Here is a 23,248-nt window from a genome sequence, read left to right as displayed (position 1 = left end):
TGTAATATGTTATGTTTACACAGCACATTTTAAATGTTTTAACGTTTTAAAAAAAAAAAACCCCTTTTAATTGATATCTCAAATCTCCTTAGCACAGAATCAAGTCTCCAGTGACATTTTAATTTTCGAAATAACTCAGTGCTTAGAAGGCACTTGCTTATCCGCCAAACTTGACTGAGTGGTGAATAAAAGAAAACCTACTTCCGATCAACAAAAACTGGCAGCAACTATACACTTACCAAATCCAAAACAAAAACCAGTTGTTTCGCTTCGTTTCGACTCGTACACCAGTCTGCCCAAATGGACATGCACTTCCAGTACAAGAAGGATCACGCGTTCGACAAGCGCCGCAATGAGGGCGACAAGATCAGGCGCAAGTATCCGGACCGTGTGCCCGTGATCGTCGAGAAGGCCCCGAAGACCCGCTACGCCGAGCTGGACAAGAAGAAGTACCTGGTGCCGGCCGACTTGACTGTGGGCCAGTTCTATTTCCTCATCCGCAAGCGCATCAATCTCCGTCCCGACGACGCCCTCTTCTTCTTCGTGAACAATGTGATTCCCCCGACATCGGCCACCATGGGAGCACTGTACCAGGAGCACTTCGACAAGGACTACTTCCTCTACATTTCCTATTCCGATGAGAACGTCCATGGACGTCAATAGACTCCAACTCCGACTCCGATTCCGCCTCGGTCTCGGTTTCGGGTTTGTCCCTCTTTATGGTTTTGGTGGTCGGTTGAGTTTCAATTGTCACTTTTCATCATTCGCAAGTTCATCAATAAAATGACTGGTCCTAGCCAGCTAAGCAGCAGCCAACGTCGTCATCATGGCCCACGCTGGGTAAAATAATTATCACAGCATGTGCTTCCCCTTGTTGGAAGGGGTATTGCATTCGCTTATCCCTTGCCGCTGTTCTCGCCGGTCGCTGGAAAAAACAGAAATTAATTGAACTGCTCAAAACACATCTAGTGAACTCACGGCTACGGCTTCATTACAATTCACAAATCGATGGCCCGTCCCATTTAAAGCAGTGACAAATTAAATGGAGGCATTGCTTTTGTTGTTATGATGTGTTTAAGTTCACTAATTGGTGAAAATATGAGAGATAAAACCAGTTTAAATCGTGCAAAAGTGTGCTCTGAAAGCATGCAATTTAAAAATTCGGAGGCACTCGGCCAAGCCAGTTGGCGGCTTGGTTGGTGCATCAAAACAAAGTTGTTTGACAAACTTATTGACACCGTGTCCGTGGATTAGCAAGGGAAACTTTTAAATAAATATAGATAAGAATTGATAGTAGCGGTATTATTCCGCTTACACACCCACAACCTCGCATCTTATTTAAATTTAGATTTTGTTTATAATATTAATCGTAGTCGCAAAAATTCTCCAGACATTGAAGTATAAATTTGGAAAATATACGGCAATAAACAAACAAATTAGGCTCTCTCTAACAACATGAAAAGTTAAATAATCAAAATGATTATATCCCAAGAATTTGTTTAACAAAGATTACAAATGCGTATATTTTCGCTAACTGATTTGTTCACATGACTTACGTAAGGATTGTAAAAATAGAAGCTCAAATAAAGAGTATCTAAGGTTAAACAAGACTTCACAGCTACGTGTCGACACACAACTCACTGTGAAATGGAGCGGAATTGATACAGACATTTAATAATATTCTGTTATACATTTTAACTTGCTTGATATTTGCATATCATGTTGTTTATAAATGCGAACAGCCACTAATTGACGAGATAATCCAAAGCGAACCTACGCCAGTAACAAACACAAACATATAAATATTCACGCACATATATCATAACAGTAACAGAAACAGAAGTGCAAAACAAAATTTGTCAATTGAATTAAGAAATTAGTGAGATGCCGAAAATAAATGACAGCTTCTGGGTTATCTGTTAAAATATTTGTCACCCAATCAACAATGCCATACCCCAAAACAATACAAAAAGGCTCAGAGAGGGTCAAAAAGGAGGCAGAGAGAGCTCATGATTGGGTATATAAAAAATATTCTTCGGGGACAACGAAAATTTGCGTTTAATTAGCAAAGGAAATCAGCTTAATCGATCGGGCGGAGTGTGATCCAATTCAGTGTGGCTTTATTTTGGTTTCTTTGATAAGCCGCAGTTACATAAAACGGGGATAAACAATTCGGCGAAACATTCGCATATATAAAAACAGTTTAAAAGCTCGATAAATAAATTAAAAATGGATTTTAAAATGATTTCAGGTGCGCCATGCCTCCAAGTTAACAGCAGGCAGGCTGGGATCATCACAGCCAATCATTTGGTTGCTATAAAGAAATAAGCAAGGCACTAAAGACATTTCTTAGGTCATTTTACTCTTTACTTACCCGGGATGATCAGCCCGTATGAATGCGGCCAATGGCACTGCCTGAAGTGTGAGGCGATCGGAATTGTCGCACAGCAGGCGGGCCAACGTCACCTTGCGCAGTTCCTGCAATTGCGGTGGGGTAAAGGCACCAGGATTGACCCCCTTATCGTACTCATAGTAGTACCGATCGCCCTGCTTAAAGCGTGCAAATTGATCGGCAATGATTTCGGCAAAGGTCACTCCCACAACGCCACCGTCGACGGCCCTCTCCAGCAGACCGCCCACCCACAGGTCAATGTCATCCGGGGTGCGGTAAACGCGCGAAAGCTTCTGGCCAATCTATAGATATGCAAATCATTTACATACAAAATTATAAATGAGCTTTGGTATACAATTTATACAGTTGTCTTCGTGCGAGCTAGAGATGCTCTAACTCACTTCACTGGGAAACTGCTGGAAGCTCTGCAGTTTGGACGCCCCCATCAATTCCAAGTAGTCATTGTAGCTGCGCAGTCCTTGGTCGCGTCCTCGCTGAATATTTATAGCAGCTAGATCCAGGCCAAAGGGATTGTCTCCGCGGAACAGGAAACGACTAAGCTGTTCGAGGTAAAACCAACTTGAAAACAACTTAACAATATAAAAAAGTACAACCCTTACCCCCTGGCTGATTGAGCTGTCCACCTGCTGCATGGGCTGGCTGTAAAGAGTGCGAAGCATATCGTCGTAGAACTCGCGTTTGCGCATCCGCGATGGATTAAACATCACATCCGGGATATTAACCACTTCATCGATATGTCCATGCTCCTGACGTATTTGAAACTTGCCGTCGACACTTAAAGGATTCGAAATTAAAACCAGAGAATGTTTTGAAATTGTATTATATTCCTACCTGGAATGGCCCATGCGATAGGCAGCGCCTGAGAATTCGTTGGTTATAGCCGGATTCACATTGACATTGTAATCGTGAGCGTAGCCCTGATGCAGTGGTACCAAACGGAAGCGCTTCATCTGCTGCGGCCCAATAATTATTGGCAAAAACTCGTTGTAGGTGATGTGCTGCATCTCGGCAACAACGATGCGTCGAGCCTCCTGGAAAAGCCATTCGTCGCTGGCAGATGGATTAAGTTGGTTCAACGCGTCTGCCACACGGTTGTGCTCGCGGGCCAGCAGAATTTGAAGGGTAATCAAAGATATAATCTGATTAGTGCGTCCGTCTCCTGAAATCCAAGTATAAATTTATAAAAAAAATGCAAGTTACTAATAAGTTCCTGACCTACCCGAGTGGAAACAAGACTTTCCGGCTTCCTCGCTGGGACATGCCTTCTTGTCGTTCGTCAGGGGCAGGAGATCTCGTCCGAAATCATTCATCATTCGCAGACGGCCGCCCCGGAAGGCTCTCAGGCTACGAGATGCCTCATCGCTTGATCCGTAAACCGGCGAAGCGTCCACAAAGTGCGTCACTTTGCTCATCTGTTTGCCATATCCCAGTTGGCAATCTGGACTGGGCACCAGCGACAACCTTACAAAGTTCAAACAACGCACTCCAAAGGCTGCGAAGAACTCATCATCCGGCTCAACGTGTATCGGCATGCAGGCGAAGTGGCTTTGCTGTGGACTCAGAGCGGTCTTTCCCTCGGGGGAACAGCATTGCACCAGGTTTCCATCCTCGAGGCGCACCGAAGAAGTTTGAGAAATGTCATGTGCCTGAAAAATTGTAATGGTTTAGCTTATTCTTTTTTAAGAAAGAAATTTTGTGGAAAATATTAAATAATAAATTCGGTTTGTTTTTATTTGGAATATAATAACTATGTTTGTATCACAAGTTAATAAAATAAAGCATTATTGTACAAAAATGACCGTTTTAGTCTAATTAAAATGTTAAATGTTCCGCCTAGTTTACACATGGTTACCTACCAGGACCTGTCCAAACTGCATCACCAGGAGATTGTACATGGGATGTGGACGATCAACGTCCGTGAGCAAAGTGCGTGAGATCTTGCGGGCGCCTAACAGAGGAGTTCCATCAGAGGAGTGGGCCCGCGGTGTCCAGACGCCATCTTCATAAGCGGGGGGCAGTAGGCGCTCCATGGGCTGACCAGCAGCACCCCATAGCGACCTTTCGGGCAGGGGGTTATTGCAGGTGCCATCGAAACTGCGATATACTGATCGGACGTCCCGGCAAATCGGATTCGACTGACAGTGCTGAGCCAACGGAGTTTCCGTAAACTTGATCGGCACATTGTTGGTAATAAAATCGTCCACGGGAACCTGCTCCTTTTTGCCAAACAACTGAGTGGTCATCACCTGTTCGATGGCACTGTTTGAAATGGCAAAATTGTGCAAATCATCCTTGGCCGTCGAATGGAACACCAGGCCGTGGGCAAAATCGGGAAACCCTCGCCGAACAGGAATCTGTGCCACTCCATGCATCAAGTGCTCGAAATTGCGACGCGCCTCATCCAAAACAGAAGGGGACAAGATGGTGGGAAATCCGGATCGCCTCTCTTTGGATGATGATTCCAAACGTGGACCGGTGTGGTTCTGTCCCGTCTGGCAGCAGTAGCCAAATTTCCCAGCCGGCAGATCGCAAATCTGCGGTTTTTCATGGCTTTCCATGCGAACGTGGGCAGGACACTGGATTTGGGGCACACATTTTATGCCTTCCTTACATTTTTCACATTTTTTCAGTAGACCGCTTGTGGCTGCAGAGAAAGACGAATGCATATAATATAAACATTATATTAGCAATGTTAAATATAATTTTTTAAAAATGTAATAAATGACTTTTCTTAAGATTTTAATCTGTTATTTCATTTATTTAAATAAAAAGACAAAATATATGAATATGTAAAAATGAAAACTTAAATGAAATCGTGATTTTTTCAGTGTAGAGCGAAGCGAACAAACAATAACCGTTAAAAAAGAACACCTAGGCAAAAGAGAAAGATGGCTGCTTAGACGGTACCGTTTATCCAATACATCATTATACAAATTAGGTTAAATAGTATTTTTTCTTTTAGCTTGTTAATTGTTCACCTTTTTCAGATTTCTCAGTAGTTTCCGTGGAACTGGCCTCTGGTGCTGGAGTTTGTAAGTCTGGAACTTCATCGAAGCGGTTTTGGCGAACAGAAAATGCCGCCGCCTGCGATTCGACAAATTGCGTGACAAGTAATAGCAGTGAAATAAATACAATGCGTTTCATATTGATTTTAATTAAACATAGTCTGGCAAACACTTTTTAAAAAACTTAAAGCGTAACCGAAACCTCTTCGTATTAAAAAAAAAACTTGAAATGCCGCCATTTTCCATTCCATTACATGTATATTCGATAACAAACAAATAATGATTTGGCGTGTGCTGTTGTTGCTGTAACAGGGTGCTGTTAAGCGCATGTGTGCAGTGTGCCTTTCCAAGCAAGCAGTGCGCAAGCAATAAATTTCATGTTAAGAGTTACCGGAGATTTACTCACCGTCTAGCGAAGACATGCTCCACAGTAAGCGATGGAAAAACATCGATATTAAACTAGCGTAAAAAGCATCGACATTAATGATTTTAGCATCGATGTTATTCCACCACAATCAAGAAAACTAACAGTTCTGTTGGAAAAAAGTAGCTTTTTCAACTTCTGTTAGGAACCTTTAATTTTGCATATTTCTGTTAGGAAAATCGTGTTTGAACATTTCTGTTTGGTAATCGATTGTCTCATCGATTGTTTGGAACACCGATATATCGATATCCGCACAATGTGGCATCGATGTTTTTCCACCTCTATTTTGTACAGGCTTCGCTTCTTCGTCATGCTGCCAATTTGTTCGAAAATTAAGTGAAATACAGCGCATTAAAAGTGAAAAGTATGTGCAGCCTGTGCAGAGCCCAACTGGCGACCAGCCGCGTGTGATTGTGGCCGCCGCAGCAGCGTTTTGGCAGCGCCCCAGCCTGGCGAAAAACCAAAAAAAAGAACGCCAGGCGCAGACAGACAAGACTTGCATACACTACTACTTGAATCGTTTCATTCGTTCCGTTCGTATACCGAGTTTGCTGCCCTGTCCCTGTCTTCTCACGCGAGTTCGTTTTTAGTATATATAGCCAGTCTGTGGACGGTCGTCAATGCGTGAATATTCTTCTATGTGTAAGTGGTGTGCGTGTATGTAGATTTCTGGTTAAGAAAAGCAAAGCCCCAAATCCAAAGCCCCTCAAAAATATATAGAGTTTTAGCCAACAACAATCTGCCGCCGGACTTTCGCCCGAGGGCGAGTGAAAAATTCAGTTTCTCTCTTCTCGATGCACTTGGAGGCTGTTTGTGTGTGTTCGTGCGTGTGTATACATATGCAAATGATTGGATGTCGGATCCTTGCATCATCATCATCATCAACACTGCGAAAAACCGCAGAAAACGCTAAAAAAAAAAGCCTCCCAAGACGGCGGCGGCAAAGTGTGAACGCGCAACAAACACGGCCAGGCAGGCGGCAATTATTTATAAACCCCAGCGTTCGGCCCCTCCAAAAGTTAAACAATTGCAGCATCTGAGAAATATATATGAATTGTGAGATGCCCCTTGGCCATTCCAGTGCTGTGTAAACGCGAAAAATCGGCATAGAAAATAATTACGAAAAAATCATTACTGTGCTGCCCGTTTCATTCGTTTCACACAGAAACTAATAAAGCGAGAGAGCGAACGAGAGCGACATATGCATGTTGCCTGGCTAACGAGCAAGTGCAAGTGGGACGGAAAGGGATACGGCGTGTGCGTGTATAGCCGCCAAATGTGAAAAGAGAGAGAGAGAGAGCGCGCCAGCGAGAGCGAGTGACTGCGCTCAAGCTACGAGAGCGGCAGCAGCAGGGTTGTCAACGCACTGCGATTTGCCCACCGTACACGGCGGAAAATAAAAGGTTGTTGTGGTATGAGTGAGCATGTGTGTGTGTGTTAGTAGCGGACTTCTCAATACACAACAGGCCATTAACGAATACAAATAATTTATGTTTAACCCACCCGATCTGGGCCCAGTGATGTACATAGAAAGCCCCACTATTTAGTTAGGCCCCTTGCCAATTGCTAATCCCCCGTTTTTGATAACTTGCAGCTAACATAACCTCAAACTCGCCGCTGCAGTCGTCGTCATCATCAGCGTCAGCGTTGTTGTTGTTGGTGGTTACCGGTGCTCCATCAGTAGCCGCCACAAACCTGGAAGATCGGGAGCACAGCCAGCAGCCGATGAGCAGCCATGAATGAGAAAATAAAGTCGCCGCAAACGCAGCAGCAGCAGGGTGGGGGAGCTCCTGCTCCCGCTGCCACGCCCCCATCGGCAGGAGCGACTCCTGGTGGTGCCACGCCGCCCACATCGGGCCCTCCCACGCCCAACAACAACAGCAACAACGGCAGTGATCCTGGCATCCAGCAACAACAAAATGTTGCCCCACATCCATATGGCGGACCACCGCCCCCAGGATCCGCCCCTGGAGGACCACCAGGACCGGATCCCGCTGCAGTCATGCACTATCACCATCTGCACCAACAGCAGCAGCATCCGCCACCACCCCACATGCAGCAGCAGCACCACGGCGGACCGGCACCGCCACCGCCCGGAGGAGCACCTGAGCATGCGCCCGGCGTCAAGGAGGAGTACGCCCACCTGCCGCCGCCGCATCCTCATCCGGCGTACGGTCGCTACCACGCCGATCCCAACATGGATCCATATCGCTATGGCCAACCGCTGCCAGGTGGCAAGCCTCCGCAGCAGCAACAGCCTCATCCGCAACAGCAACCGCCGCAGCAGCAACAACAACCTGGGCCAGGCGGTTCACCCAATCGCCCGCCGCAGCAGCGCTACATACCCGGACAACCGCCGCAGGGACCCACGCCCACGCTGAACTCCCTGCTGCAGTCCTCTAATCCGCCGCCACCGCCGCAGCACCGCTACACCAACACCTACGATCCCCAACAGGCGGCCGCAGCAGCGGCGGCGGCGGCTCAGCAGCAACAGGCTGGCGGACCACCGCCTCCAGGGCACGGACCGCCGCCTCCACAGCATCAGCCAACGCCGTACGGGGCGCAACAAGGTGGCTGGGCACCGCCTCCGAGGCCCTACAGTCCGCAGCTGGGACCGTCGCAGCAGTACAGGACACCTCCACCGGTAAGTGGTCAACTGGGTGTTTATAAGGTTAAGGAGATATTCTCTTATAAATATATGTAGATGTAATTGGTTTCTTGGTATAGCTAGGCGGTTTATGCTAATATTAGATCGTTTATTGATGAAAAAGGGGTTTCACCTGGGTAGGTAGGTAGGTAGGAAGTTGTTATACAAAAATAAAAAATCCAGTGGAACTTTTTTAGTTTATTACTCTGGTTATGAAAATATAAAGTTAATCAGTTTGAAAGTTTAAAACTTTATTAGTAGTTAAGGGCCTTATATTTATATTTTCGACCGGTGCCTTAAATTACGCTCCAATGTTACGTGCAGGTATTTTTTGGTAACACTCGATCCGATGCTAACCATCTTAAGTGTCTTGGAGGATATGAAGGCTGCTGTTCCTAAGTTGAATTGCAACTTTTGGTTTAAAGTAGCAAGCTAACTTTCGTGACCACTAAGACCTTCCTGGGAACTTTAATTTAACAACAGTATTTATCATAGCACAAGTAGAGTTTTACTAAATTTAAAGCGTGTTCCACCAACATACGGATGTTAGCAATCGCTGGAGTTGTTGGCATAATTTAAACCAAAGTGCCTGGAGGCAACCTTCTTCTTTTAGCATAAATTTAAAACTGAATGCCGGGAACGTTATCGCCCGAGGTTTCCTTACATATTCTTTTTAGAGCTGTCTTGACATTGACACTGATTTTGATTCCATCGACCCCACACAACACACACTGAAACATTTCCATGTGCAGGCCTCCTCGGCATGTGTTTCTTGTTGTTGTGATTGTCGCTGGTGGCTTTGTGCTAGCTATCTCCCTACCCCTCCCACCCACTGCCCACTCATTCCACGGAAAGGGGCTCGTCACGTTTTGTGCACATGTATTCGTATGTGCGAGTGTGTGGGAGGCTGCAATATTTACTGTTACTTTTTAGGGTTTCATCTTGGTCGCCTTCATTCAGTTCACTGAAGATTTGCCAAGAGTCCCACTCGAAGGAAAAGGAAAAAAGGCAGAAGCCGTAGACACACTGACACACAAAACGTAAAACATTGTACAGAGATTCCGCGCCTTTTTCGCCTGTCCCCACTCTCTTGCTCCCCTTCTCCCCCTCCTGCATATCCCCCATCCCTTGACATTTCGCTGTTTAAGTGCCGGGTGATGTTGGGTGAAGACTGGTGAGTAAGGGAGACGGACATAAAGAACCGGCACTTGCCGCCGCAAAACAATAACAACAAAAGGCCTCAGCCCAACGGTGAAATCAAGAAGAGGAAGAGGTAGGCCAAGAAAGAGTTTCGTACAAAAAATGTTGAGGCATTCATTCACATATTTAAAGCTTTTTGGGGACTTCTTTTCTCTTCTTGTCAACATTATCGATGGCTGTGGATTGAATCTGATTGGAATAATTTAAAATGTTAATCACTGAAGTGCAAGTAAAGGAAATGTAAATAGAAATGGGTTGACAGAAGTGGTAAAGGGTTTCGGTTGCAATATATTTCTATATTTTCCTTTTAGTTTTACAATTTTTTCAAGCATAATTTATGTTGGTGGTTTTTGCGGAGTCTATATAACTTAGCAACTTATTTATGAAAGCAACATAAAAATTTCCTTATAATTTCTTTGAAAGATACGGTTTTTTAATTTATGTTACTTCCCGTTTGTATCTTTTAAAAAACACACTATGATATTTTAATGAAAAAAAGTTCTTAAATCCAATAGTTTCGAAGTTTTATCTATGGACTTTCTAGTTTATTAAATGGGTTTTTATAACTATCTAATTTTAAGGTGAAAGACCCCAATATTATATCAAACAGCTCTGTGTGTTATTTTAACCCCTTATATCGAGAGTTTGCTATCAGTTTTGTCAAGCGATAATGCGGTTGGGGTTTTGTTGTGTTTAATGTTTCTTTTATTGGCCCCATGAAAGCACGTGATGTGATTTCACGTTTTGATTTAAACGGAAACCGGTTAATTGTTTTATTAGTGGGGTAGTACGGTGGTTGGGGGCTTACCAACTCATATCACTGCGAATCCGTATCTAGTCATCGGTATGCTTTTGCCATATTTGATGTCGCTGCAATAGGATCGATTGTTTTTATTTTCATGAATTGTGTGGCGAGGGGGTGGATGTATGTAGATGAGATGGCTCGGATACGAGTCAACGAACTTTGATGCCGACGATTAGTCAGAGAAATATAAACAAATCTATGTGAGCACACAAATCAAAGCGATCCGCTAGGGTTAGACATGTGCGATGCGGTGCGATGCGACCTTCGAGAGCTTTTGTTTATGGTGAATGTGAATATGTGTGGGTAGTGCGAGATAAAAAAAAAGAAGAGTGTACAAACCGCTACTATCCAATGTCATGTGTTTGATTGTTTGACTCGCTCTGTGAGCTTGTGTGCATAAACAAAGAAATCAAATTGCCGGCTGAGTGTGACTTACGCGTGCATGCAAAAAATACATATACCCGCAGAGTAGTTCATACATCCAAATACATACATACATAGGTACAACCGAAACAACAACAACGGCCAAGTAGGCACCGTAATCAAAGGCAATAACAGAGAAACTTGTTGTTGTCACAGCTGACTCGCCCTCCCTTTCTCTGTTTTGGGGTAGAAGGAGAAGTAGGAGGAGGGGTTAGCCGGCAAGCTGTGGAGGAAGCAGAAACCAAAACAAAATAAAAATGAAAATCAAGTGAAACCGCGCACAGTCAAAAGAGAGGAGGAGGAGGGCTCGACTATGATGATGACATGCCTTGGCTCTCTCGCACTCCCTCGCTACCATATCCATATCCCTCCTTTTCTTTGAGTGCAAGTATGCTGCATCCCGTTATACTTCTCATATATCCTTGACGTTTGATTCTCCTTTGAGGTCAACAGGTGCAAGGCAAACAGTATATATTACAGCCTTCCTTAAAGGCCTATTTTCATTTTGGGGTTTCGGGTGTGTTGTTATTGGGGGAAAGGCAAAAGGCATTGCATTTACCGCTCTTTCAGCTTGTGTCTTTGTTGTTCCTTTTTCGCCTTCTTCCTACTCCGCCTCCTTTCTGTTTTTTTTTTTTTTTTTTTTTTTGAGAGAGAGTTGGTGTCTGTGTGCCGGCTTGTTTATGCTGTTTCTTAGCAAGTATATGTTGCCGTGCTTGTATTGGAGTGCCTTTAAAGTTTGACCTACAAAAAGTGGAGCACACAAAACCGTTGCCATTGCCTTAACTGTTATTGTCCCTAGGTCTTCCTCTTCTTCTGCCTTTACCTCCTTTTCTATGCTTTTTTTACGCTTCCTTTTTTCTTTATCAAGATGCGCCTAATGGAAAATCTGTTCCTTGTTTTAAGACATCAAACCTTTTTGCGAGTCTTTAATTCAACCAGTCAAAGTCATGTATTCAATTTAAATTTAAAAAATTAATAGTGATTTGTCTTATGTTGTATAAAGAAAGTACGTTTTTATTCAATGATAAGAGAAAGATTTATAAGAACTTAACATGATAAAACTAACATTGGTTCTTTGAGCAAAAGCAGTCATATCTAAATAACTTTTCATCATAATTACTTCTGACTTATGAAATAGGTCTAATATCAAATTTATAAAATACACAACAAGGGCTTAGCAATCGCTCAACAATAGCAATATTTAGCGACAGTTGGGCAGCGGGAAATGCATTGGTTTCTTTCAGTTGCCCTGTTTGTCTTTCCGCAACTGCTGTGAATGGGCTTGCGTGAAAAGTGCGACATTGTATTAAAAATTGCGCCCGTTTGAGAGTTGTGCACGTAATTCCACCCATTTGCCGGCAGCAGCAGCCTGCAGATACGTCCTTCCCCTGTCCCATTTACTTATTACCACCCTCATTCACCTCCACGCACACACACAAGCCTAACAACTGCCGCTGACGGCGTTACCTTTACTGCAGCGAAATCGCTTTTACCACGTTTTTCCCCTCGCTCAATTTATATGCAATCGCCCCCCGCCTGTGGGTGTGGGTATCTGTATGTATCTGTGTCTGTTGGTTATGAAATTATAAACCCAGGATCAAGAGAGAGAGAGAGAAAGAAGAGCTGAAGAGAAAGGGAAGGAACGAACAGGACCACTCCCTTGGCTGCTGCGCTTTGTTTTTGTTCCCGCGATATTTTAATACATGTAGCCGGCTTTTAGCTGGAAAACCTACCACCATTGGACCCAGAACCCGAACCACCATCAGGCAGTTGTTCCTGCTCGATTCCCCCGAAGTCCCCTGCTAGAACGTAATTCCGACCGACGTTCCAACCGTCATTCGTTCGTTACTCTCATTGTGTGAGTGTGTGTGTGTTTGTGCCACCGTACGACCCTTGCTGCATTAATTCAAATTCCACTTCAGCTTCTACCCGCCGTTGCCGTTTCTGCTTTTGATTTTCATCCATGATGAGTTTTCCCTTTTTTTTTTTTTTTTAACTTTATTTCTCCTTGCCTCGTTCGTTCGCTCCGCACACAGATACACACGCACACACAACAGAGCACGAAAACCATCCATTCATGTTTCCTGTCACCCTGCAGTGGACCGACCGACCGTCGTCGTTGCCGATGGTTGTAGTTGTTGTCCTCGTTGCCCGAACGACGGTATCTGGCTTTGGCTCTGGTTCTGGCTACGACTATGGCTCTGGCTCCTTTGCCTTGCCTTACCATTCCATTCCTTTAGGACAGCTAACTATGTATGCTCCGTTGGTAGCAGTGTTGTCTTTTTCAGATTGAAATATAGCCTTTTTAATCTTAGCTAATTTGACAAACTATACCAAAAAATAAAAAGAATATATGTTAATGGCTTTAGTCAAACCCTTTTTTTTTAATTTTTATTTATTGTCATAGGTAGATATTGCATAAAAGGTATTGCATATAGGTAGAAATTGACATTACCAAACATATAAGCATAAAATATCCTTAGATCAATTGGTTGTTTATGTTGCATAGGGCAAATTGTTTGCCTGATTCGAACGCTATATTCAAAAACATACTTGTCTATACAGCTTTTAAAAAGTAATTTTACGTACCTGCCATTGGTAACCATGAAAACCCATAGCAGTTTTAAGTGAACCATTCTTTATCTTAAATTTGAAAAGCGCTCTTTACGTAAAAACAATAAAAAATAGTTTAGTATTTTTGACTTCATTGAGTGAGAAATTATTTAACCCATTGTATCCCTCGTTATTTGGTGCAAAATATAGCCAGATTTTCGTGAAAAGTAGCTGAGCTGCCAACACACCCTTGCTGGTTGGAACTCTCGTTCGTTCCCTCATTGCTGTGAGTTTCCATTAGATTTATTGCCACATTTTACTCCGGGCTGTGGCATTCGCAGCGATGTTGTTGCCCAGCTACATTTGTGTGTACGCCGCTGTGGGGTTTTGTGTTTGCGAGGGCGAGATGTAAGTCTGTGTGACTGTAAGTCTTTGCTAGCTTCGCAAGCGCCTCTCCACTTGCCATGTCAGACGGTCGCTGTGCTGTGTGCTATGTGCTGCGACTTGGTCTGCCTTGTCGCACCACGTCAAGTTGAAAATCCTTTCATTAATGGCATCCAAAGCTCTTTCCCACACACAGACACCGCCACATGGCACATGGCATGCCTGTTTTTTGCTCGTCCTGCTCCAGTTGTCTGCTGCACAGGCCACGTTCCGCAGCGAGGTGTCTTCTCCGTCTCGGAGCTCCTTTTCCCTGGTTTTGTTGCAACTTTGTCGTTGCACATGTACATGTGTGTGTGTGTGTGTGTGCGTCTGTAAGTTTCACTTTATATTCCACTCAAGTGGATTTCTTCTTCTGGTACTTTGACGGGTCACGGAGTAGCAGAGGGATCCAGAAACAGGAGCAGGAGCCAAGAGCGTCAGGCAATCGACTGGCCTGGTCTCTGCTCCGTTTTACTCTGTCCCTGCCTCAAGTTATGCGTCCTCCTTCAGGACAGAGCTTCGTAATTTGAACTGATTGGGAAGGACAAGCACAATTCTGGTCGCCATTATAGAGTTTTAGATATTTCTCAAGTTTGTTTGCCAAACCTTTTTGAAAATTCTTGATAATATGTTTTTCTTTTTTTTTTTAATCATTGGACATCTAAAAAAAATTGTTTTTGAACAACTTTCTCAATAAATGTTTGGTTAACATAAAAACCGTAGCATCTAGTTTCAGAAACTAGAATTATTTATTATGATATCATATTTTATATAATATTATATTAAAATAAAATATTTATATTAAAATTATATTTTAAAAAATGGTTTTTCATATACAATCAATCTATTATGTAAGTAATGACTTTCTATACTTTAGAAGGAAAGTCGGTAAAACAACCATTCTGCCCTCAATTGTATTATCTAGCCGTAAATATTTCAACTTTTTATTGCCATCATTTAGGTTCCTCTCGTAGCATATTTTTTGAACTGTCTCTTTTTAATCTGCGCATTTGTGACTGTCAAGTGACAACACACCCGAGGGTGCGTCGATGTCTCTTCTTTTCACCCCACCCCTCTTGGAATGTGAGTGGTGTACACACACGCCACAGTGGGCGCCAAATAATTAGGAGCACTTGTTCAGTCCGGGTCAATTCCAATTATCCTCTAGTTTTCCTTCCCAGCTTCACAATCGAATATTAATTACTGGAAGTTTCCAATGCGAAGAGTCCTAATCCGAGGACATCCACTGTAGTACTACCGCACACACATGTGCACGAGGGTGTGTATTTGTGCGCGCATTTACGGGAATAGGTTGTGGAATATCGATTAAAATGATATATACAATAAAATGAAATGTGCAGTGCTCGCACACAGACGAACAACATCGGCGAAGCCAAACGCAAATAATTGATGAAATTGCAAAGGGGGATAGTGTGGGAGGATATAAATAGAGAGCCGAAGAGAGACAGAGCGAAATGTCTGTAATTAAAAACCCATGTGCCGTCTCTATCGCACCCTCAAATTAACCCTCTGAAGACCCACGTGACATTTTCGCAACTTGATAGGAAACTGTTGGGGAAAATTGTATGAAAAGTTTTGTAAGCTTAAAAGATTTCTTAAAATTTGTTTTTTTTTACTGTTCATATCATTTCTAAATGTTCATAGTCTTCTAAAAATGTATGTTTATAAAGATGATATAAGCACTATCGCTAGAGGACTTCTAAAAAGGCATGCAAAGGGTTAAACATTTGCACTCATTAGGTATTTATGACACCCCTCCGCCTTTTATTGATCCTATTTTGATTTTCCATCCACAGACAAACACTTCCAGGGGTCAGTCACCCTATCCGCCAGCTCACGGTCAAAATTCAGGTTCCTATCCTAGTTCGCCGCAGCAGCAACAACAGCAACAGCAGCAGCAACAACAACAGCAGCAGCAGCAACAACAGGCGGGACAGCAGCCCGGCGGTCCTGTGCCGGGCGGACCACCGCCAGGCGCTGGGCAACAGCCGCCGCAGCAAAACACACCGCCAACATCTCAATATTCGCCGTACCCGCAACGCTATCCGACACCGCCGGGTTTGCCGGCGAGCGGACCCAACCATCGAACTGCCTACTCGACGCACCAGGTGAGGCTTGTTAAGAAAATGGATCTGCTGAAGGCAGGATTAATCGATCGTTTGTATCCTTGCAGTATCCCGAACCAAATCGACCTTGGCCAGGCGGTTCTTCGCCCAGTCCCGGTCCTGGACATCCTTTGCCGCCCGCCTCACCGCACCACGTACCGCCACTGCAGCAGCAGCCGCCACCCCCGCCGCACGTCACCGCCGGCGGACCGCCGCCGAGCAGCAGTCCCGGCCATGCGCCCAGTCCATCGCCACAGCCATCGCAGGCGTCGCCCTCGCCGCACCAGGTAAGCGATTGATTTAAGTCTGATCATAATGAAAAGCTTTCATCTGGAGTACCTAGTCCAGTACTGCAAAACTGATAAAACACAAACAAAACAGACAAGACCCTCAATGACATTGATATTTTCGTACTTTCAAAAGTCATCTTTTAAGTTATGACGTATACTTGAAAGAAGAAGCTTCAATAAATAAGCTCTAATCGGACGTGGTTGTATATAATTACCCATGCTATGTTGTGATAATAACAGCGTTATATGGGCAAGCACATTTGCTATTTGCACATTCAATGGATGTTTAGCCGTGGGACCACCCAGTCCCCCATTCACGGCCCGGGTTGGCAGCTTTTCTAGATAATACACATCGAAAGTGGGTCAATAAACTGTGCTGCGTGAACAGCACGTGAACTTGACTCGTGACGTCACACATACGTCTACGTTGGCGTCGCCACTCTTTACCTGCGATTCCCCCCCTCCCTCCACACAACAAGCGTAGCCCAGTGGTTTCCTCTCCTTACCCAACAAGAGGCAGGCAGTCTACAACAGTTGTTCAGGTCAAATGTTTATGCCTGGCCATGGCACTCGTATTCGTACTCATACTCATACTCATGCTGGTACCCATTCCCTTATCCCCGGTACTCGCACTCATTTTTGGGTTGAGATTACTCTCCTTATGCTTTTCCTGCCTTTCATCCGACACCTTTTAGGGATAATATTTTGTGTGGGTTTACGATTTGATTTTTTTTCTTTTTACTTGTAACTAAACACATCCCGTTTCTCCCTTGAATTTAAACCGCTATCGCATTCGCATCCCATCCGCATGTCACCCCCTTTACCTTAACTATAAAATTTCTTTTAGCCTTATCGTTGCTTTTGTTGTTGTCGTCGACGGACTTGATTTGTTTTTATGAATTTTAATGATTTTTATTTTGTTTTGATTACTATTTCTTTCGTCGGCGGCATTTTCCCCTTTCCCCTTTTGTCTTTTGGTTTATTTTTCGCATCGTCCGACCGTCTGGTCCCCTACCCTTATGTTTTTAAATTCGTTTATGCACGTGTCATCAGCATTTGCGGATTGATTTCTTTGCAATTTTGTGTCAATCATGAATTAAAAAGTATCGCAATGCGCTTATGGGTTTTAATATGACATTTTTTTGTATTTCTGAGTTATGGATACAAGCATGAGCATACATTTTAGACTTTTGTTAATTGCTGAAAACGACCTCTTTAGAATGAGGTCTTTGCTTTTATAAACATAAAAAAATATATTCGAATAAAAAACACATTCACTTTCCTGTTTCGCTCACCTCTGCCAAATCTTTATACAAATATTTGTTATAGTACTTTTTCTTTTAAAAGAATTGAACTTTTATTTTGGCCGCAGCTGTGCCTGTGATGTGCCTGCAGATGTGTGCGTTTGTTTTGTACCCCATTTATTCATTCAGCATGTCCGCGGCCGTCGTGGCTACCCCCTTCTCCGCCACCTCTGCTCCTCCACCCCCAACCCTTGTTCTCGGTCGACAATCCTCCTGTGCCTCATACCAATTCTTTATTTTGTGTTTCGGTTTTTTCCCCCTCATTCCCTTTTTATTTGGTATGTGGCATGTATATGCAACCAACACACTCGCACAACTACACTCAAGATCACACACAAAGCGTCTGTTACCATATATTTGGGTCAATGCCAAGGTCATTCTTGCTTTTCCTCCATCTCCTTTGCATCGTTGTTGTTGTTGGTGTTGCCCATGTTTAGCGGGTTGTTTACATTTTATGTGTACTCTCAATTTGAACTTGCGATTCATCAACTCTTCAGGTCCTCTTTAGTCGCTATCAATCCACCTCTTGCGATTATTTACCTGAGGTTGCAACATATTGCAGACAAAACACAAATTGGACAATCAAACAAACCAAAAAGTTGTTAAATGTATCTGAAAACTTTTCAATTTAAACTCTTCATTTGAAAACGGATCCGATCCGGTGGCTCCTCTTCTTTACTCAGTCTTATGTTTGTATTTTAAAGATAAGTATAGGGATTACACAATACAAATAATACAAATTAATATTTTTTAAAAACAAATTACAGACTGAATTGCAAACAAAAATCAATTAAAAACGTATATTTCAATCCATGGTACTCAAATTACTGTACAAAACTCCAACCAATCGTTTCCCCTAGCATTATAATTGGGTGTGCAAGGTTAAATCCTCAATTCTTGCCAATTCAAACTGAACCGGCTGAAAACGAACCAAACGAAACTAAAACAGTAATCAGCCGCAACCAACATTTAAGCCACTCCAAAGTGGGGGAAGTTCCTCCCGGACCATTGTTGTTTAAGCTGGTCGCTTTCGTATTGCATTTTGTAAGCTGCTTTAAATTCGCCCTGTGCTGCGAGGTAGCAAAAGCTGTGTTGCAGAAGAAAAGCCAACTGGCAGAACTATATATTTAACCGTTTTCCCTGCAGTAAGCACACCATTGAGCGTATTATTAAAGCTACAATGGTCATTTCCATTGATTTTCAAGAGCATATGGATGGTCATAGAAGTGTCCTAGTTTATAAACTTATTTCAAGACTGTTCTGCGTCATATTCTCTCTGTGGGCAATTGGCATGACTATCTTCATGCCTATCAGCATCTGAATTTTTGCGGCCCAGCACAACTGCTGCATTCATTTAATGCCGCCCGAAATTGTGTGTGGTGCAGTGCACACGATTGGGGCTTTGGGCCTCAACTCAAACCAACCGGCATGCGAATGCGAGTGCTAGTGCGAACCCAAAGCCCCCAGAAGAGCCACATGGCCCGGCCTTTCTGTATGCTATGCCCCTCTACCAGTTTGCCTGCCAACTGCCAATGAACAATTTTGCCGGTTTTTCTCCGTCCGTTGTTACTGGGATTTTAGTGCCCCACTCATTGCTGGCGACTCTGCAGCTTTGTCGTTGTCGTTGTCGTTGTTGCTTTTGCTTTTGCTGTTATTGTTGGCAGCAGCGGCGGCGGCATCATCATCGTTTTTCATTTTAACAGGCGGCGCAGCAAGGAAAAAAGGCAAAAATAAAAAACTAAATAAAAAGAACGTTCATTTCAGTTGCCGTTGCTGCACAGAAAGAAATCAAGTATAATTAAGTTAATAATGTTATATTACTTAAAAGTTTTTTTTAGCTTAAACCTTCCTTGATTCCAAGTTATAAAACACCTAAATAAATTAAAATATTTGTATTTATATATTCTATAAATATTTGGTTATTAGCTCATGCAAAAACTTTTCTGTGTACTGCTTCGTTGTGAATTTCTATATAGAGAGTTGTGTGATTGTGCGCTTATTTTTCAGTTCACTCGTTTGGATACACACCACGAACGAAACGAAACGTTGCGAACGAGTCGGTTCGGATTGGATCGGTCCGGAGCTTTGGCTTTTGCCACTGCCATTGCCTTTGCTTTTGCCCTGGCTCTGGCTCTGGCTCTTGCCGGTTCTGTCGACTCTGACTGGCGGCCGATTTCGACTCCGACTCTGGGCCGTGTGTTTTCGGTTGGAGCCCAGTGTGCGATTCATGGGACATTTGTCTGAGCTCTCAAAGTGGTTGACTGCCAGCGTTGGCTGTTGGTGTTTCGCTTTTACTGCTGGCAGTGGCGGACTGTCGGTCGTTCTGTCTGTTTGCCATGTCGTAAGTGGTCAGGGGGACACGAAGGGCTGGGGATTGGAGGCGACTGACTGCTCTGCTGGCAAAACCAGCAAATGAACGAAACGAAACAAAACGAAGCGAACCAAACCAAACCCAACCGAACCGAGCAGCAGATCCAAAGCGACTTCTGCTGCTGGTAAACGAATATACAGTCGAACTACAATAACTCAAACCCTTTTAGTTTTTTGTATGTTGTTCTGATAATGAATTTCGATTTTTTACATTGTACTGATTGCCCCGCCCTTGTTAAAATAATAATAGTATATTTAGTATATAAAATTATTAAAAAAATTTCTTGAACAATTCAAATTCAAATATCTAAATTAGTTCTAGGAGATATTTAATTTTGACTATTTTTAAACTGTTTCACAACGCCGAAAATGTTATAATTTAAATATATAAAGGTTTTTAAATTGATTAAATTTGAACAAATATCGACTTTGTTAAGATCAGCTTAGAGAAGTAAGACTGTATACTCATTTGCGTTCTGTGGAGCTGCCTGAGTTCCCTTGTGCAATGTGCGCCATGCACACTCAACAGAATCGCACAAACTTTCAATTCGCTCATAAAATTTCCAGCAAGCACAAACAGAAATTGCATGAGGATGGACTCGAACGCTTGGATTCAGATTCGTATTCCGACTCAGACCAGACCAAGAAGCAGACGGAGACGAAGACCGCCCTCTCCCACACTTTGAGGATGTCTAATGAGCGACTGACTGTCGCTCAGCTGGGCTGTGTGTTCTTTATATAACTCGTTCCCGTTCCCTGGCTCTGGGGCTAAACCCCATCCGATCTGCCGTACATGCTGTGCAAAATGAAAACCAAAACCATTGCACTTGAGGGGGTGGAGATTCCGAGGACCGACCATGCGGGATGTGGTGAACTATTTTTTTTGTTTGTTTCACATTCTCACTGCTAAAGTTTTTGAGGTTTGTACCCTTGCATGGGGTACTATAATTTTGATTGTGCAGAAATTTTCTTATCATAAGGTTTAGATGGATTAAATTAATTAGATTATATAATTGGATAATTAAAAAATTTAATTTAAAACGTACTAATTAGAATGACCAAGCAATAATTGCCTAAAAATGATAAAGCGTTTCGTTTTCCATAATGAACCCCTCACCAATTATTTGAATAAAGGGCAGTAGTTTAAAGTATAAACTTTATACCTCACCATATTCCTCCTTATTTAAAACTTAATAGTTAGTATGGCAAAACCTTATAGCAAGGGTATTTCAATCAACGATCAAAATGTGTTGTTGGCCCCTCCCTCGTGTCTTCATTTTTATGATATCCCCGAGTTTATTACTTTTTCTCTCCGACTGGCTGGCTGTGTTTATAAATTCCCGGCTGCCCATTCCGTTGTGGGCTGTGTGTGCTGTGTGTGCCGTGTGTGCCGCTCCTTTGTGCATTTAATTCTCTTATTTTTTATCTCTTCGTTCGCCGCATAGCAAGCACATGTATGCCAGTCCTTGTTTTCGGTTTTCGCCGACTTTTTTATTCGTTTGCTTTTTTGCAGCACTCGCTTGCCACATTCATCGCTAAAGGTTTTAAGGTGATAAGCCACAAAGGTCCCACCAGAGCCACCCGAACCGGCGGTACCATCGGCAGCAGCTGACAGCCAGACATAAACATACCTACACCTATGTACCTATACCTACCTACCAACATGTAGGCATGCATATTCTTTATTTAAATGAACGTCCGCAGATGACACGGCATAAAGAGCGGTGAAGTGCGCTTTTGAGGGCCAAAAGTCGAACTTGTGGCCCAATGCTGCTACATCATCATCGCATCTTGAGAACGAAAGATGAGAGATGATGGGTTTTTTTATTTTTTTTTTTTTTTTTCATTTGTTTTTGAAGTGGGGTCCAAGGGCGATTCCCCTTCTCCGAAATCGTGCCCAAAAATCGAACACAACACTTTTGGCGCGCAAATCTTGGCTGAACTTTATTTAGCTGATGAATTGGTGGGATTGGGGACGAAGAGCAGTGGTGTGGGAGTTGTTTCTTTTTTTTATTTGGTATCTGTTCTTTTTTTATTTGTGTTTGCTTCGCATTATTTTCGTTATAAATGATTTCATTGTTGTTGTTTCCGCAGCGCTTGTTTTTCTTCCAAGTAATTTTTCTACGCGACCACAAGCGCACACAAAAATACGGACAACAAACGTGGGCCCCCCCCCATAACAACTAACCCCTCAACGCCCCTTTGCACAAAGCATTCTATCCGGCCTGGCCTTTAGCTTTGCTTCTGCCGCCCGCCTGCTTTTGCTTTTGATTTTGCCAGCTTGCTAGCTTGCTTGCTTGCTTGCTATTCTCGTCATCGTCCCGCAACTCAAGTGGTACCGGTGTACCCCCTTTTGAAAAAGCCCCTCGCTAAAATGCGAATACGAATACGAATGGCCCCTGGTCTCTTGGCAGTGCCGCCGCGCCGTTGCTTATTTCATTTTATTATATTCCAACATTTTGAGTGTACGTGCCTCGGTATGGGTGTGTATCTGTGTGTGCATGTTTCTGTTCCTTATCTACGTCTTTGTCATCGTTGCCGTTGCCTTTCGTTCGCTTTGAGCGCGCCATAACTACCACAGCCACTTGCCCGATCCCCGGGTAGTCGTAGCCTCTGCAACCGTCTCCGTCCCCGTCCGCTACCCACTTCCCTTCGAACCCCCCTCTCCCTTCCCCCTTTGAACGCTTCAAGTTGCAGCCGTCCGTCGCCGTTGTCGCTCGCCCGTTGGTTGCTTGCTCGGTTCGTTCCACATAGCTTTTATGCCCCGCTCCGCTTCGTCTCCGTCTTCGTCTCCACACCCCATCCCATACAACACCATACACCATACTATACCATACCATCCCATGCCGCCGCCTTGTGCCGTCAGTTCGTCGTCGTCGTACATTTCATTTCACTTCACTTAATTTCTCAGATACCAAAACGAACAGCGCTCGTTCGTTCGTTCGTTCGTTGTATTTTTCTTGCTGCTGCCGCTGTGGCTGTTCAGGGGCTTAGTCTGAATATATTTCTAGGGGGGTCAAGACTAGCAGGAAAATTTCAAAACTCTCAGAGACTCATGCTTGGTTTAAATGACTTGGATACTTGGTTACTCACAAAAAGTTTAAGAACTCCACTAAAATAAGTTGCACATTATCGAAGTAACACCAATATCACAATTTAATGTGATAACTATTTGATATTATCAAGTCTTCAAAGTTAAAATTGATTAGATTCGATTTTTTATATCGGTTTAATTGTCATTGTCAAGAAATACTATAGTTGAAGT

The 23,248-nt window shown here is 43.4% G+C and overlaps 3 protein-coding genes across 13 annotated transcripts in view; 2 read left to right on the top strand and 1 right to left on the bottom strand.

The window, feature by feature from the left end:
• The first annotated feature begins 148 nt into the window (after window positions 1-148).
• Window positions 149-663, top strand: LOC108140429 (gamma-aminobutyric acid receptor-associated protein). Its single transcript, XM_017263154.2, has one exon. It carries the CDS (start codon window positions 301-303, stop codon window positions 661-663), a length of 363 nt encoding a protein of 120 aa, XP_017118643.1. The 5' UTR covers window positions 149-300.
• A 1,435-nt stretch (window positions 664-2,098) lies between these two features.
• LOC108140805 (chorion peroxidase) lies at window positions 2,099-5,599 on the bottom strand. The gene is made up of 8 exons (XM_017263804.2): window positions 5,392-5,599; window positions 4,270-5,057; window positions 3,633-4,059; window positions 3,245-3,572; window positions 3,013-3,187; window positions 2,794-2,952; window positions 2,375-2,694; window positions 2,099-2,314 (listed from the first exon to the last, which is right to left on the bottom strand). Exons 1-8 carry the CDS (start codon window positions 5,555-5,557, stop codon window positions 2,248-2,250), a joined length of 2,430 nt encoding a protein of 809 aa, XP_017119293.1. The 5' UTR covers window positions 5,558-5,599; the 3' UTR covers window positions 2,099-2,247.
• A 525-nt stretch (window positions 5,600-6,124) lies between these two features.
• LOC108140542 (trithorax group protein osa) overlaps window positions 6,125-23,248 on the top strand; it is a 30,608-nt gene continuing 13,484 nt past the window's right edge. For 9 of the 11 annotated variants that reach the window (XM_041709478.1, XM_041709474.1, XM_041709472.1 and 6 more), the window contains exons 1-4: window positions 6,125-6,484; window positions 7,437-8,486; window positions 15,711-16,022; window positions 16,088-16,306. In XM_041709478.1, coding sequence (XP_041565412.1) covers window positions 7,578-8,486; window positions 15,711-16,022; window positions 16,088-16,306 — 1,440 coding nt within the window. In that variant the 5' untranslated portion in view covers window positions 6,125-6,484; window positions 7,437-7,577. Of the gene's footprint in view, window positions 6,485-6,539; window positions 7,246-7,436; window positions 8,487-15,710; window positions 16,023-16,087; window positions 16,307-23,248 lie in introns of those variants that run through there. The other 2 variants (XM_041709469.1, XM_041709470.1) reach the window with 2 other exon arrangements.

This window comes from Drosophila elegans, unplaced genomic scaffold (assembly GCF_018152505.1).
Source record: "Drosophila elegans isolate 14027-0461.03 unplaced genomic scaffold, ASM1815250v1 contig_476, whole genome shotgun sequence".
NCBI lineage: Eukaryota > Metazoa > Arthropoda > Insecta > Diptera > Drosophilidae > Drosophila > Drosophila elegans.
The sequence above is the reverse complement of the archived record's forward strand: the minus strand, read 5'-3'. Positions and strand labels throughout refer to the sequence as shown.